This window comes from Columba livia, chromosome 14 (assembly GCF_036013475.1).
Source record: "Columba livia isolate bColLiv1 breed racing homer chromosome 14, bColLiv1.pat.W.v2, whole genome shotgun sequence".
NCBI lineage: Eukaryota > Metazoa > Chordata > Aves > Columbiformes > Columbidae > Columba > Columba livia.
Genome location: NC_088615.1, coordinates 4,679,287 through 4,696,496, shown reverse-complemented (window position 1 = coordinate 4,696,496; position 17,210 = coordinate 4,679,287). Strand labels below are relative to the sequence as shown.

General features: G+C 40.6%; 1 protein-coding gene and 1 long non-coding RNA gene across 11 annotated transcripts in view; one reads left to right on the top strand and one right to left on the bottom strand.

Annotated features, from left to right (window-relative positions):
* Nucleotides 1-16,092, top strand: part of LOC110359432 (uncharacterized) — a 306,576-nt gene extending 290,484 nt beyond the window's left edge. Inside the window, exon 10 of the long non-coding RNA XR_002414620.2 lies at nt 15,263-16,092. This is a non-coding gene — a long non-coding RNA (uncharacterized LOC110359432). The remainder of the gene's footprint in view (nt 1-15,262) is intronic.
* The window catches only part of EBF1 (EBF transcription factor 1), a 273,509-nt gene continuing 261,807 nt past the window's right edge, over nt 5,509-17,210 (bottom strand). For 6 of the 10 annotated variants that reach the window (XM_065029681.1, XM_021288959.2, XM_065029678.1 and 3 more), the window contains 3 exons: nt 14,210-14,404; nt 13,772-13,840; nt 5,509-8,716 (listed from right to left, as the gene is read on the bottom strand). In XM_065029681.1, the coding sequence (XP_064885753.1) occupies nt 13,773-13,840; nt 14,210-14,404 (263 nt within the window). In that variant the 3' untranslated portion in view covers nt 5,509-8,716; nt 13,772. The remainder of the gene's footprint in view (nt 8,717-13,771; nt 13,841-14,209; nt 14,405-17,210) is intronic. The other 4 variants (XM_005503343.3, XM_005503344.3, XM_005503345.4 and 1 more) reach the window with 1 other exon arrangement.

Sequence of the window (17,210 nt, the reverse complement as noted above, 5' to 3'; positions counted from 1 at the left end):
CATACAAGGTGTGTAGTATTGGGTTATGGGAACATGAAGTTGCAGTGGCAGCTCTGTCTTTGCTGTGTGCTCTGTACAAGGCGGATGTGGGAAGCGCCTGCCTGTGTCCGGGGGGATTTCATCCTGCTTAACCCTTTCCATACACCATAGTGACAAGCTCATAGTGCGGTGGGGCAGGAGCACACAGGGTTCATGGGGCACGTTGTGCAGCTGATAAATAGTTCCCGAGATGCATGATTGCATAATGATAGCCACATTCATTCACCTGCCTATCAAAAGTGATGCATTAAAGTTTGAGCTCTCTTCCCCTGGGTCCATGAAGAGACATTTGAGTGTTGGCTTATAGTCTTTAACGTTTCTCCTAACAGTGGGCTAAGTGCAGTGGGGTTAAACAGAGTCCCTTTTGCTTAGTAATCCATTAGCTAATGGGTGTGTAAGCCCATCAATTTTCTGTTTATTCCCTAACCCCATTAGGGTACACCTGCTGTGCATAAAAAATACACCTGACAAATCAGAGTGATAGTTGAAATAAAATAAATATCAAGTGTTGTTATAGCTGATCCGTAGTGTTTAAAGCAGAAAGGGCATAACAGTGATTTGTGAGGGTGGAACAAAATAGTGTGTGTTGGCTCATAGTAGCTCGAGCAGGTTGATACAAATCCCTGTGCAATTTTACTGGTTCACCTGTAGATTCCAGCGCTCGACTGCCTCTTTCCCCAGCCTCATGGACTCCTTTGGAGGGCTGGAGTTCACCTTCAAATGCAGTCTCCAAGCGCCTTCCGGAGAGCCAGAGTGCTGCTAAGTGATAAATTAATTATTTGGAGGAGGGAGGGTGAGAGCTCACAGGCTGCTCTCCCATAAAGGCAGCCAGAAGCTTCAAATCTGTCTCTGATAGCAGGCCATTTGTTTTGTCACTTCACAGGCTTTATTTATTTATTTATCTTCCAGCTCGCCTTGTGATTAAAACTGTTGAAACAGCTGTTGGCTGGTAGCAACTTTTCGTTGTGCTATTTCCTGACGTCAATCAGGCGACCGTGGGGCTGCAGCCGCGATGGGGCGGCCCTGCGCCGCTCTGCTGGGGCTGGGTGAGAGGCAGCAGCATCCCCGGCTGCCCCCAAACCCTCGAGGGTCTGTGGGGGCTTCCACACACCCCATTGCACAAGGAGAAAAGAGGGGAATAAGAGCAATGAACCTGTGGGACTCATTGCCAAAAGCTCTTACTGAAATTAAGAGGTTATTGGAAAATGGAGTAAATTGGTGCTTTTATGTTTAAAAAAAGAAAAAGGGTGCCATACCGCCAACTAGGGAGGCTGGTGACAATAAGATGAGCAAGGCACTTGGTTCAAAGTGATGGGTCCAGTGTGGAAAAACTCCCTGGGGCAAATGAATGGGATTTGAATGAGCTGGTCTCAGGATTTGTGGACGGGAGCTGGATGCCCTTTGCCATGAGGATGCTGAGCAGCCAGGCCAGGGAGGGCAGGTGGAGAACACCATGGGCATCTGGGATAGCAGAGGATGGGGAAGCCTTGTAGTCCCTGTGGTTCGGGGAGTGTGCATAGAGAGCCTCTCAGGCTGAGGGAAGCTTAGGGCCATGTTTCTTGTGTCAAACTTGAGGTGTGAAGGAGACCATGACCACAAACATTGCTACTCCTTTTGCTGTTGAAGAAAACAAACGTTGTGCATGCTTTTTGAATCACATCAGGCACCTCAAGGCCGAGATTACTGGCTGTGACAGGCCTGCTTGTGGCTCCTAATTCCACAGTTGAACAAGCTGAAGAACTCAGCTTGCATTTTAAAAAGAGAGGCCAGGTCAACCCAGTTCTGCAATGGAGCCAAATTGCCAAACCCCTCTGGGTAAGGTGGTGGAGGGAGGGTTTGAGAATCTGGCCGGGGTTGTCCAGTCTCTGTTGATTGCAAGTGCTGCTGGTGGGCTAAGGAACAGTGATAAGAAGAACAAAGCAGGTCATTGCTGTTGAGTTGTATTATCCGCAGGCTTTGGCATTTTCTAGCCAAATGCTTGCCTGTTCTTTCCTGGGCCACTGCTGCTAATATTTTTACATCATGACTGTTGAGCAGTGTATCATTCATAACCTACTTATCACAGAGAGATTCCTTTTTAAATGCTTAGGGAGATAGAGGGCTACAAACCCTGGGAAATCAGCTATGCCTAATATATTATGTAGAAGTTCTGTAATCATTATTGAACTAAAGTGCATTGAGTAAGTGGATAAAATCAGTCCCACTGTAGCATAAGTCTCCAGAGAGCACAGATGAAAATGCCTCGCACTTAAGTAGAAAAAGGTAACAAAATATTTCCAGTCCCAGCAACTGCATTTTCCCCTCTATATAAATAGGGAACCCTCAGGAGAAGGCAATGATGCAGCAGAGGTTGAAGGCAAAGTTAATGGTGGCGAGGCAGGGGAGCGATGCAGCGCCTGGGGTGGGCTGACGGTGAGCGATGTGAGCAGCGCTCCGTGGAAATGAGGCTGAAGGCAGAGCCCTTCGTGGCAGGGGCAGTGGGGTGCGAAGCTGGGGGGTAAGGTGTGGGCCTGGGAGGGCGTAGAGATGAAAGCTGCAGCACAGCAACCTTCCAGATGAGCCTCTGTACAATGTTTGTGCTCCCCTTTTGTCTAAACACTGCAGAAAGGTGAACTTTTATGACAGGGTTCATCTTGGGGCTTGCTTCCCAGAGCTTGTCACGGCTCTCACGCTGTTTCCCACCTGAACGCTGTGACATACACGTCTGCATTTTTGAGCCTCCTGAGCTAAAGGCTGAGCTGTTGCCTTCCTGCAGGGAGTCATTCAGGCATCCTCACTGGCAAATTCATCTTGAGTTTATTCTCAACCAGAGAAGCGGTGCCTCTTCAGAGCACACTTGTACATAGCTGCAAACATAATCGGTCCTTTTCTCTCTCATACGCATGGTCAAGAGTGGCCAAAGTGCAGCGAATCACCTTGACATGGTGAGTCTCTCTTGTACACCAGCTGCAAACCCACTGAAACCCTTGGAAGGGCTTACAGTATAAGATGCAATTTGACATGAATAAATGTGATAAAATTAGGTATTCTTATACTTTAGTAAAGAAGGAAGTGAACAGTTTCATTTCACCTTATACAAAACAGAGTTTGCCTTGACTGGGACACGCAGGACAGAGTTTTCTATATGTTTCAGGAAAGGGCTGGGTAATCATCTAAATGATTTTTTTTGTTGTTATTTGACGTCTTCAAATGTGCATTCACATTAGTGAGGAAGTTTGGGTTATTAATTGAAAATAAGGAGAAAAATGCCTTGTGTTTGCTGCTCCTGCTGTAGGCTTACACAAAAAAAGCCCACCTAGAATTGCAGTCCCTGCTGTTAGGCTGTGACCTGGGTAGTCATCAGCATTCGTGTCCTGGAATGACTATATTAAAGTTTTCTAAGATGTGTGCTCTTTCACATGACCTGCCAATCATGTTGGAGCAGTGCCATAAGCTCTGGTCTGGTTGTATCCTCAAGGGCACCAAGGAGAGGAAGAGAGAACAGGGTTGTGGAGTTGGAACTATTACTTATTTATCTAAAGTATTGACCTGACCTCCCCTACTGAAATATCAGCATTAGATGCTGGGGAAAGGGATTCCAGAGCCAGCTCCTTCTGGGAAATAGAGTAAACAGAGATGTCAAATGAGGCCCAAATCAGGCAGCATCCCATGGAGATAATGGTGGTGGGGGCAGGAAGGGAGGTAACAATGACATGAAAGAATGTACCTGGTGGGTGACCAAGTATCATGCTGAACTCTGTCAGGCTGTTTCATAGCATCTCTGAAATGTGCACTTATTGTATGGAGTGGACTTCGAGTGTTCACTGGCAGGTTTTGCACATTTTTATTAGTATGATAGTATTGAAGTGTGCTTGTGAAGACAGAAAGAAAGAAAGAAGGGAGTAGAAAGAGATGCTTTTGTAATGTTGCTGTGGATGAACTAAGCAATAAATGGTCACAGGTCTGCAATGATGAGGTGGATATGAGTTGTACTTCAACCGTGCTGGAATTGGTCCTCGTGTGGTTTGGGCTTTGGAGGTTTTTTTCTGGCATCAAAAAGGCAGTTAATCATTTATTACAGTACTGTCACCCAGGTGACCTCCGTTTGGCTAGTCAGATGAACATCACTGGAGCTGAATAGCAGCTTTCAGCATTTGCCTGGACTAGAAGTCTGAATGTTCATGCTCTTATCTCCCTCACCCCCTTTTTATAAAATGTAGCTGAAATTAAATTTCACACAAAAACATTTCTTATTGGATCCAAAAGGCTGAAGCAGAGCTCTGGTGGCACCTAGAGTGGGTTGAATTTCATCTTTAAGACTGCTTTTTAGCGACATGTGACCCAACATCTTTCCAGTTAGCTGAGCACTCAGAGCCCTTGGCTGCAGTGAGAGCTGCCAATATTCACACCACTTGAAAGAGGAGCAGGAGAATTATCTCAGACAGAAGAAACAGATCTCTTGTGCTGACAGAGTAAACACATTTGGGGTCTGACTTCTCTGCCAACAGCTCTTTTTTCTCTTAACAACAACTACTGGAGTGGATCTGCTAACATTTAAGAGATATCCAAAATGTTACGTTGCCAGAAGCCACTTCCAACTGCTTATGTTTTTAGCCACTTGAATTTTTTTTTTAAGTAAATTTTAATTTCATTTAAACTGGAACCCAAACATTCCTATTCCTACCTTGGAAGTGCTTGGATCCTTGCATTAGATCTCGTGTTTAAAGGGTTTTTTTGATTGTTCCTATACAAGTCATCTGTATGACAGCAGCTCTTCAGGTCCAGTTAAGTGCCATTGTATCAACCATTCTCATCCCAGAGGTAAAACTCCTTGTGGTGCTCTTCTGCCAGAGGAGCACAGAATGAAATGAAACACCTAGAACTGATTTAGCACCTACGGATTCGTCACTTAGGAAGGGCAGCAGAATGGAAATACCTTATAGAAGCCTCCTTCATGGTCAGGTAGCTAGTTACAGCTCAGTGTACTTCGGTGCAGGTCTTGGAGCTGGCCTTGAGCAACTCACTTAAGACCTGGTCTTGGAAGTGTTGCCATTGACTTAAATAATACCAAGATGAAAACTTAAATCTCCCCGGTCTCTGGCACTGGATCTAATATGCCTTTGTCTTGTACTTCATGATCACTGTGTTTAGAGGGACAGCTCTTTGCACCTGGGTACCTAAAGCTCCTGAATTCTGCTAGAAAAATAAGTTGGCCCTTCAGGCAATCAGTAGCCTAAAACAATGGAAATAATAGTGATAACAAGATGTACGTTCAGCACTATGAGTCAGGAGCCTTTGAAAATTAGTGACAGATGAAGAGTAGTTTCAGTGCATGAGAATTCATATGTTTCCCTGTGTAATGCCATGAATTTCTGCTTCTCCTTAATTTCACAAAGACAATTCAGTAGGCTCCGGCTTCTGTATTTTATGTTTTTTTCTCGTCTACTAGTCAGCAGAAACAGAAAAATAAACACACAACTAGGAGCTGTATTCACAGACAGGAAGTAACTTTAATTAAATATTGTGAAAGTTGAAAAGTTTTTACAGCTTGAATTTCTGCAAAAAAATTATAACAATCTCTACAGTAGTTAGTTTCTCTAACAATAGAACTGTACAGTGTGTGTGTCTATTGAAAAAGATTTAGATAAGAAGGTGAAAGGTTAGTAGTTTCAGAGATGACTTCATTTTAGCTGCATCCTAGTACAACTGTGAGGAGATAGGCATACTTTATGCAATCCAGTCATTGTGAAGCTTCACCTTGTTAAAACTGAAATCTGAACTTTTCCACTTAAAGCCATATTCTGTAAACAGCCGCATCTTTTACGTTGTAAAAGATCAGGGTGGTGTCTGGGGGTTTTATATAAATTCCCAGTCATCGGATCACTATAAATAGCTGCGACAAAACAAAATGATGCACGCTGTCTAAGGATCTTTGGACACTGGCATAGAAGGCTACGAACATCGATGGCTAACACTGGTGTCAAACTCACTATGACTTTGAGTGGAGCTCTACAAGAGTAATTGATGGTGTCACCGGACAAAATATGGCTTTAAATTTGATTACATTGTCGTGCTGTTGCTTGCTATGTGAATTAGAGTAATCGTTTGGAATACAGAGAAGCAATAAACTGACGTCTCTCACATTTTCCAGTTTTCTCTTCTTTTATTTTCTTGCCATAGAAAAAAAAAATCCTGTTTTCTTCCCTTCCCGCCCCCCTCCCCCAAATCACACTGTGACGTTCTAGTGAAAACCATTGCAAAATTCATACAGGAAACATGCACAGTTGCAGCATCGTTGTAAATGATTTCTTGCTCGACTAGAAAAAAGTTATATTGTTTTAAGGTAACAAAACAGTTCTTTTGTGCTTTTCAATTCATTTTTTTTGTTGTTTTTTCTTAGAATGTTAGTGATGATTTGACAGTTCTGGTGCACAGTACAATGTACAAGTGAAATGAATATGATTTGCATTGTTAAGGCATCCAATCTGCTGGTTTATATTTATGTGAAAGACAGAGAAATATACAAGCAGACTTAAGAAAGAAAGTATTTTCATTGATTTCTATGAAGTTTCTCCCCATATTTAATGCACAAAAATGCGTCACTCCAAAGAGGAGAAATCCCATGCATATTAATAGAGTAAAACAGCATTAGTTTTTGTTAAGCCTCAAAAGCAAAGGATACAATTTCTTTTTAAATCTACATAACTAAATGCTACAAGAATAATATGCTACTTTTTGCCATATATTGGAAAAAACTTCTTAACTTACAAATAATACAAAAATAGACAATGGCTTTTGGGTGGAAATTAAAAAAAAAAATGGAAGCATGGTTTTAAACAATACTAAAAAAAACCCAAAAAACAAAACTATAAATGAAATGTTTTAAAATCACATTTCAACAGCTAATACAACGGTGAATGACCAAACAAATCAGCACTTTTCACATAGCAAACATACACAATAAAATAAACTTGGCAGGGGAAAAGAGCAATGTACAAATTCCAAAGATAAATACATTATTTATATGGATATTTTACAAACTCCCCTGTAAAACAAACAAACAAAAAACAGAAACAAAAAGCTTTTTTTCCTCTTTAATTAATTTTGCAAGTATGTGCAAGCTAAAGGTAGTGAGCTCTTTTTGCAAAATATGCAGTAAAATTCTTTTTTTTTTGTGATATTGAAAAACTGTCTTAAGACATTAAAATGTATAAATAGAACAACAACTTTGGCAAAAAATCACAAAAAATCTACAGTATTTATAACTACATACAAAACACAACAGCAAAGAAAAAAATATCAGGTAATGCATCTTCAGAGCTTTGCTGCCTCATTGACTAATAGTTTTTTAAGAACACTTCCCAGATAATGAGAGCAAAATTGTTTTAAAACAGAAGCTATGGTTCTGATTGGAAACCTTCCTAAGAGCCCTCCCGCCCCCAACCCAACTCATGTTTCCATTTACTATTCAAACGCAGTTACCTGTTGCTTAATGTATTATGGTACAAACCAAGAGGGTCGACTGATACAGGACCAATCCTAGTGGGATGCTGACAGACTCGTGTGCTTTTAGATTGTGAGGATGCAGAACCACCGATGAGTCTGTTCTTGTTCTGCCCCATAAAATCGAACAGGGGGAGGGGATGGGGCTGCACTGAGCCCCTGCGATGGCCACAGTTTGTGTTGGGAGAGGGCTGTGCAAAATCCATGTGGCATTTCATGCACAGCTCAGGTGACGTTAAACCTCAAGAAGGCCACTCATTTGGAAAGAGTCTGATGTATAAGCTAACGGGAGCGCCCTGCTAATCTAATTCTGCTGTTGTAGCATTGTATCTAGAGGCACTGGATTTTCAGTTCAAGAGGAAATGTGTTATTTGCATCCTTACCTTTTCTTTCACCATTTTTTTCGTTGCATTATTTACAGAATTATTGAGCCTGATATTAAAGAGAGGTTACTAATCCCACCCCTCAACCCGCCCTCATCATCCAAAAATACCATCTTTCTAGGGAGTGGTATCTATTTAATTAGAACATTAAAAATGCATCATATTAGCTAGCAACCACTGGATAAGCAACCTGTATGAGCTGACCCTTAATTAAATGGCCATAATTCTTCTACGAAAAACTAACTGGCACTTCTATTCTGTCCCATACAGACTTGTATGTAAATGACACTTCTTCATTTTTCTTTACACAGCTTTAAAAAAAGAAAATCATAAATTAACAATGTGGAGTTCCATCTCTAGTGTCCCTTGTGTAATTGTGTGATTTAGAAAAGACAAATGGGGTTGAGTTAAATCAAGCCTTAAAAAAAGAAGACAAAAACCAATTAAAAAGAAAAAAACAAGGCCCCACCCCCCCCAAATAAAAAAAAAGTGGATTTTTTAATCAACATACAATAAATATATCTCCCAGGTATTTGGGATGGACAACTTGAATCAACACCTTGCAATTGTAGGTTGTTAATTTCAGTATTTGCAAGGATGGCAATTTCTGGTTTATTTAAAAATCCGCAGTTATTGTAAGATTCTTCTTTATTTCTTTTTTTTATTTTATTTTATTTTTAAAAAGGCCTGAGTAAAAAGTTCCACTCTGGGACTTGTATCAGATTCTCTCTGAAGCAGAATTCAACTTCTTCATTAATAAAATTCTTCAAGGCAATTCTTTCACATGGGGGGAACAATCATGCCAGATATAGCTGTCAGAAGGGAAGGGGAGGAGGGGAGAGAGAGAGGGGGGGAAAAGTTACTTTAGTGCATTATCAAGCAACTTTCCAAATCCTCAGAGCTTTTTAGCATTTACTATCAACGTACTGAGCTTCAGCTGTACTGTGAATTAAATTTATATTTAAGTATCATCCAGTAGAGACAACTATGTACACGTTAATCATGGGAAGTCTCATTCTGATCAGAAGGTAGTTTAAATTACATGTGACTGCTGATATTAGTGGCTTTCTTGCAGAAAAAGTGCACTTCCCTGATATCAGAATCAGAGCTCAAACTTCATTTTCTGATTTTAGTTTCAAAATCTCAGGAGGCTTAAACCTGACCCACCTGTTGCTACACATTCTATTACTTTTTAAAAGCAAAGCAGATAGTTGTTCCACATATGAGCAACTGGTTGGGGTCCCATAGGCCCCCAATATTACAGATTGGATAGGGTGTTCATTGCATTAGACACGCACAGTGGTTCATTCTCCTATGCCAGTTTTCTCTTCAATATTCAGCCCTCAGACTTATGTATGCATTTCCAGGTGCTCAGAAAGGGACTTAAACTCTCACATCCAATTTTCAAATTGGAAAATGTCCTTAACTGGTGGTTTAGCAGACTGGCTTCTCATGGTTGTATTACACTTGTAGCAGACATCACCAACTATATTGAGTGAGCCATATGTTAATGTTAATTTAGAATTTTGAAAGTTGAACCATCAGTACTTATTATGCTTCCCCAACCTCATTTTCCGTGAACCCACCACCTCTCTTAAAGAGGAGACATTCATTACACATCAACAGGTACAGTCTTCCACCTAGTGTGGCCTCCAGCTTGGTCTCCTGTTGTTTACAAGGCACTCTATGCAGATCAGAGTAATAAATGCCCAAGTGAGCAAGCACAACATTACAGGAGGTAGTCATGCAAGTTTATGATGAAAACTATAATAGCAATGCATCTTTAAAATACCAGTTGTATGGTTATTTGCAAAAAAGGTAGAGAACAGATTCGCCTTCAGGTTGGCGGCACTTCATGGGCACATTATTTAAATGCTAGAGCTGCCTGCCATCTCAGACATCTGGACATGTAATTTCTTAAGGAAGAACTCAAACCTGCGACTGGTGCTGATTCATTGTGCTTTAATTACAGCTGCAATTATTTGATAAGAACAGAGCCAAAGTAAAAGACTCACAGATTCAGGGTTGGAGGGGGAGAGGAGGGAAATGTTTTCTCCACAAACACCACCATATGTGCAAGAATTACAAGTCTAATCAACAAGGGGAGAACAGCCCGAGTAAACTGCACAGATTAAATGAAATAAAATGAGAGGAGAAGGCAAGAATGCAAAACACATCCACATGTTTGCAACAGGCCATCTTCAGAGGTGACATGTTGCAACTATACAGCAGCATTTAAATATTTGGAATTCAGCAATGTTTCTATGTGGAATGACTGTACTGATTGTTTCCATTCTCCATGAGGGCTCGTTAAGGAGCTGAGAACAAGGATAAAAGGGATAGGGAGGTGAGTTAAGTTGCTTTAAGCCCTCCAGCAAGGCACTTAAGTGAGTAGCATAGAGGACACCACTTTGTCTTAGATGCTCCTTGCTGAGGTATTTCCTGTCATGGGCTTTTTAGGCTTCATCTTGGATGCATTTTCCTATAATGTCCACAGCTATGCTGTCTCCTTTATCTCAAATCATAGGATGAATACAATACTGCCTTTTTTTTTTTTAGAATCCTTGCCAATTTAATCAACACTGGGTGAAACAACAGCAGCTTTGTTTAAAAAAAAAAATTCTCAAAGGGTTTTATTTCAGCAGTGTCTCAAATAACAAGTTCTGAATCCTCACAATTGGGCTGTCCTTTTCATACGTGAGACTGAAAAAGAAGCAAACCCAAGCCAAGCAACGCTCTCACTGTTTTGGTTGCTCCCTACTCTGCTCTTGATATCCTTCCATGTGGGCCAGGATACGGACCCTGAATCATGGACCTCTATAGCATAAGTAAAGTATGTATTGACAGCAATAGATACAGTCAGCCTGACTAATTCTGCTGTTCACCTATAGCTGAGGGCAAGAGTGTAATTTTTCCCATCTGAATATGTGAAAGATTCATGAAGGCAAAGACCCAAGACACAGATTTTTGTCCCAGTTCTCCTTCTAGCTCACTATCTTAAGACAAGTGATTAGATTTGTTTCTGTTTCTTATCTGAGGATAACAGTTTCTATCCCTAATAGTAAAGCACTTGGAGATTTGTAGATGGCAGTTGTTTAGCACAATATAGGGGTGGAACTGCAGTGCTTGGATGTCAGTGCCGCATGTTACAGTGCAAGGAAAAGCAATAGTGACAACAGTCCTCCCTTCATTACTGCTCAGATAAGCAAGGAGTGGAGCAGATGGGGAGAGTCTTCCTATACGTGATGAGTGCAACTGAGCAGAGTCAGATGGATAATTCATCCTCTGTGCATATCATTTCAACCTTTTTTTGTCCTTTCTAAATTTTTAATTTAGTGAAACTTTAAAACAAGATACTGTTTTACTTTAGAAAAAATGCCTACACTTCAGAAAAATGTCAAAATATTACTCCAAGAAAAAAAAGAGTCTCAAGCTAAAAGATTCATCAAAACCAAATCAATTTCAACAAGAAATGGTCAAGAATTGTCTCTCTCTTGGGACAGCGTAGCTGTCTGCCCTGGGTAAGAGCCCAAATAAAGGTCACATAATTGCAACTCCTCCCTTAGACATTTCCATGTAGTTACATATCAGCCATGCACCTTTTGCCACTGGAAACAACTGGTACAGATGCAGATCTTCACTCATTTTTTCAAAGCATTATTGTTTTTGAAGAGCTCTGAAATTCTGAATTAAATTACAAGGCAAATGGCAGAATGATATCTTTTCTGCCTAAAAGCTTTGATATTTCTGTTCTTTCCAAGTCTTCATTCGTATCTTTCTATTTTTATTCCTTAAGTGCTACATCTAGTCATGCAAATTCTCTCAGCTGTAGCATGTTATTGAGCCTGAAAACAGAGATACCAGTGCGTAACGGTGCAGGTATGAGATCACACCACCTCCAGAAAGGGAGGGTAGGGAGTAGAAAAACTCCCACTAATGGGCATTATTTCTTCTATTATATACTAATTTGTATTTGCTGCTAGCAAATTACAGAAATAATGTATTTTGAGTTTTATAAAATTGCATGGCAAAGGGAACAACAGATAAGCCTAGCTGTTGTTTTAGTGAGTTCTGCTGATATCTAAGCTACATAAGGAAAGCTTGATTGCTTTCTGATGTATCCAGAAGCCCAAGAGAGATAAGCCAGCCTCCTCATACATGGTTGTTTATTTAAGCAATAAGGCACAACAGGCAGTGCATTTCTGAGTGATTATTACAAGCCCCAGGTGGTGTCAGGAGGCATGGGACTAAAGCCTGTCTTTAACTCACAAAGAAGTTCAGTGATGACCTAGAAATGAACCATCTCTTGGTGTCTCATTCCTATTATGAAAACTGAGTTGCTAAATAAAAATTAGGGGGAACACTCAGATCTGTGTGGTTTCTGGGCATCGCAGATCTGGATGTGACATAATGAGGTGGCAATCAGCAAAACCCAGTTTTGTCTAGTGCTCTCAGCTGATCCCATAATTGCTTTTCATAACCAATTATGTGGAATCTGGGTATTCCATGTCTTGTCAAAGGAAAACGGTTCCTGAAAAAGCTTTTTCCTGTTATTTGCTTTTTCTCTCCACCCACAACATCAAGTTGGGACAAGGTGAAGAGAAGGAAAAAAAATGAACATAACAGGTTCAAAAGCTTCTGGCAGTCAACTCTTAGCTCCTTTTCTACTTTTTAATTTGGAGGTGAAACATTTTTAGCTGTTGCCTTTAAAATTTGTAGCATGTCACCAGTGCCGAGTTTTTTAAATGCACAAAAATTAATCTGCTAAACATTAAAGCTCATCTGTTTTTTTTGTTTGTTTTATTCCTGACACAGCCTGTATTTATAACAAAGTCCTGACCGAAGGTACACAAGTGCTGCCTATAAGTTCCTAGCATTTTCCCAATTTCAGTGTGCATGTGTACATCTGCAATGAGTCCTCCTCTGAATTCACCAGCGTAAAACGCACAGAGGATAATGCTTTCCTTCAGTCCCAATAGATCCCAGCTTTTATGAATGAATTCCTTCCACTCTGCCTGCATATAGATTTTTTTGGCTGTTAATGGTGCTATCAGCATTATGCCCGCAAGCCCAGCATTTCTCTTTCCAGAGGCTGTAGAGTGACATGTGGAGTCTATGGAATGATCCTCCCCCCGCCCTGCATATCTCCTTCTGAACGTGGCTTTAAAAATGATGGATTTTCTTCCCTGCTCGATGCTCTTTGGATAATTTGCACAGACACGTGGAAAGGAAAACAGACCTGAGGTCTGTGGGAAGCACAACGCATACTGCAACGTCTTCCCCACCTCTGGCACAGTTGGAGGCAGCTGGATGCATCTGCTTATGGAAACGCCTCAGTTTAAGCGAGCATGAAAATGACTCTCTCAGCACACTAATGCGTCCTGAGGTAATTACACAGGAAGGTTTAGGCACAGTGTTGTAAAACGGGCTGAACCAAACAATGAAATGGGCAGTGCTGGGCTTTGCAGCACCCTCAGTTTGACAAGCTTTTGTCTGTCACTCCCTCAGCTTGCAGTGATGCTTCAAAACATATTTAGGTGCTAATGCTGGAATACTTTGTAATGAGAGGGGAAGGGATGCAGACAAGCAGCAGCCCCTTGATACCAACAGTTCAAGAGGCTTCCAAAAAGGCCCTGCACCATTTATGGAGTTAATTGGCACAGAAGTACATTAATGAGTGGAAACTAATGTTTGCCCTGCTATGAGTTAAACTGGAAAAATGCTGCTGTTAGTTTGTAATGTGTCTTCTATTTATGAAAGGCAAAGATTTGTGCTAAGCTCTGTAACGGTCTGTTGCTGTCAGTAGGATTTCTGCACAAGTGTACTATGACGAAGGAAAAAAAGGAAGGGAAGATTGAGTGACGTACTTCAGGAGAAGGCCAGCCCCTGGAGAGACCCTGCAGTGGAGTACTTGCTAGAGTCCACAAAAGACTGGTCTGACAAAGGACGACAAGAGGGAATAAGAGAGGAAAGAAAGAAAAAGGATGGTATTAGTAAGCTGAAATATTACTTGTTTTTTTTATCATAACAGTGGGTCTGTGCTTTAAAAGACACAGCCTCTCAATTTAGCAGTATTAGTTGAGTTAGAGATAGGGTGGTTGCCAAACACCTGCACAGTACTAGGTGGGCTGGTGGTGGAGTCCAGTTACTCTTTACAGGAGAAAACTTTAGGACAGAGACCACCAGGGATTCCCCATTGTCTTCTATCCCCTTTGACAACTCAGTGTGGTTTGGAGCCTGGCAAGGCACGGGGAAGTGATGGGTTTGAGAGAAGCCATCTATGCTCCGTACTTGGTTTCACCTACCTTGCAGGCTATTGCCATTGGTGCTGGTGCAGGTGGGAGGAGGAGAAGTTTGTGGTCTCACGACAGGCGCAAAAGCACTCTTCTGTTTCACTGCTGAGACCATGTTGGCTGGTGAGAAGGAGAAAATCCCAGAGGAACTGCTACAGTTTGAGGGGAGGCTAGTGGAGGAGGCCATTGTCGGACTTGATGGCACAACTACAGGAAAAAAAAGACCCCAAAAAGACGTTTCTTAGTATCAGATAAACAGCAGGCTGCAGAAACAAGATAACTCTGCTTCTTGGATGCACTGGGTCTGATTTCAAACGGCAAAGGCCTTTATCGCAGTTACATTTCTGGTTGTTCAGAAAGTGTGATCAATCGCTACAGGTAACCCACTTGTTTTGTTTTGCACATGTTGAGGAGCAGTAATTCTTGGAGGTCTTAAATACTCTTTTAAGTCACTGTCACTGCAAAATCTTTCTTCTTACAACAACCCTGTCTTGCCATCCTGTTTCAAAGTTTTCTAGTGTTTGGCATTAACCACTGCCCTGGTCCAAATAGGTAATGTTTTTGTGTAGGTGGAGAGTGGTTAAAGTATAAATCTGGATCTAGAATTTTTAACCTGGAAAGGTTTGAGGTTTTTAACTCCCATGGAAAACCAGCGTTTTAATCTGTGCTTTCCTTGTGGTGAGATGGCTCCAGAAAGACCTACGAGGTTTCAGGGAAACTTGCAGAAGGTAGAGAGGTCTCAGTGGTGGCCTAGTCTAGTCAACCTGCTTGTCAAAAGTCAGCAAAAAGGGTTGGGTTTCTTTCCTCTCTCAACTCCTGCAAGAACTAGGGTTTTAAAAGAGTTATTCTGAAAGCTGTGAATGTATATATATATCTATATGTACACACACATCTAGATATATATGTATATACATATACATGGAGGCTGTCCAGTGAAGCAATGAGCAAGATGGCCACTCTGACAGTTTTTTACTCCTTTGGTCTCCTGGCACTGGTGTTTGCAGTGTCTGTTGCACAAAAAAAAATGTGTGGATGACTGATAGAGTTTGTGATTTTATCTTCCAGTGGGAGAAACCATTAAACCTTTCTCACAATGGCCACCGATGCTTTCTGTGTTACAACTACTAGCACCAAGTCAGTCTCCAGCCTCCCTGTATACATCAGCTTTGGGACAGTTTCCACTGTGACAACTTCCCGGGAATTCTCAGTGACATGACAAACAGTCGTATTTTTCATGTGACCATTTATTTATGCACAGGAATGGAACTGGCATTTAGCATCTCACCTGAGATGGAAAATTTTGAAAATGAAAGGCTGTTTAATAATGGCCAAGACAAATAATTCTCCCAGAGCATCTGTGACCACCGTCTGAATACAGTCAATACAACATTCTCATTCAGAGCCATCGACTGGAATCTCAGCTGGACTAGCTAAGCAATGAAGCCATTCTGGTTTACATCAAGTGAAGATCTGGCTTTAACGACAAGACTGAATCAAATGAAAGTCTTCAGTTTTTCTAAATAAGCGTACACATAATGCTCACCTCTTTTTTTTGAGGGATTGAACTGATTGTCCAAAATGCAAATCTGCCATATAGGAGGTTTGGTTTTCAAATCATATAACCTTAAAGCATTATTTTACTATATAGTGGGATAAATATCTTTGGTTTGTGTATTTGAGTTTTAAGTGAATTTGTTCTCATGAAAATAAAGCCAACTACTTTTATATTCAAACAGCATTGTCAGACCAATAGTAAGATCCTGCACTTTCGTTCTTCGCTCTGTTTAGAAACTGCTTATATACAAGAGGGTTCTATGAATAATTACTTATTAGAGGGTAAAATTCCTATAATCTGGGCTTTGAATTATTATTTTATTTGCATTTATGTAGATAAAAATCACCCTATTTAAGTTCTTATTTGAGAATCTGATATCATATTTGTTAACACTGAGGAAATCAATTAATGGAAATTAAATGTTCAAAGTTTCACAGTCTGACAGATACAATCTTAGTCTGAAGTCACTCCGTGTCTGGAAGTACTAGCTAAGAGAGAGCAATCAAAGCACCTAAATTGAATTGCTACTATACAGCAATTAGTTTATTGATTTAATTAAGAATGCCACCTTTTAATTTTCAGGTCATGATTGAAGCATTTTCTGATGCAATGGATTAGGCATTAGCAGAGTGACAGATCTACCAAGAAAACCTCCCAAAAATATAGCTAGAATAGACAACCAGGGCTGGGAAGTGAAGTGCTATTCTAAAGAGGACTTCTTTCATAAATATGAAATAATACACTGCTAGAGTATTTTAAATGCATTACTGGCATCTGCTTCCAAAAAGAGATGTCTCATCAATCATGTTATATTATGAATTCAGAGTGCACAGATTCTATGACAGTAAATTCAACTTAATAAGTAAGGTACTTTGTAACGTTACTTGTTACATTATTATTAGAGTAGAAAAATAATAACTGGTTAGCAATCCCCAGATTATAAGTACTAGTTATGTGGCTAAATATTTTCTTCTAAATTTGCAGCAGCTAAGAAGCCTTGGAGGCAATTTTCCAAAATCAGAGTTACTATCCCTTAATTCTGAGCTCTAGCAATGCAATTCAAAATAAGTCATTACTGCTGTTTACACCATCAAACTTAAGATTTGCTCCATAAACCTTGGTATGTTCAGCAGTCTGTTTGTCCTGTCCATGCAAGGGTCTCAGCTCATAAACCTATTTATATGACAAGACCTTCTGGTCCGATTCTTCTACCAGCTTTCTGCAGATGTCAGTGGAATCCTTTGTGCTATATGAGTAATGTCAGCGGAGTTGGACAGGTCCTATTCATTTAATTTTCTCATGTCAATAGGGACTACTGAGCTGTGTGAGTGGCTGCAGAGGAGGTTCATAGGCCTTTATCAATAGAAAAGCATTTATATTTAAGCAGGTTACTAGACCTGTGATATCAAAATGCAGAAAGTTAGTCCTACACATAAATATTTCTGTATCTGGGACTGT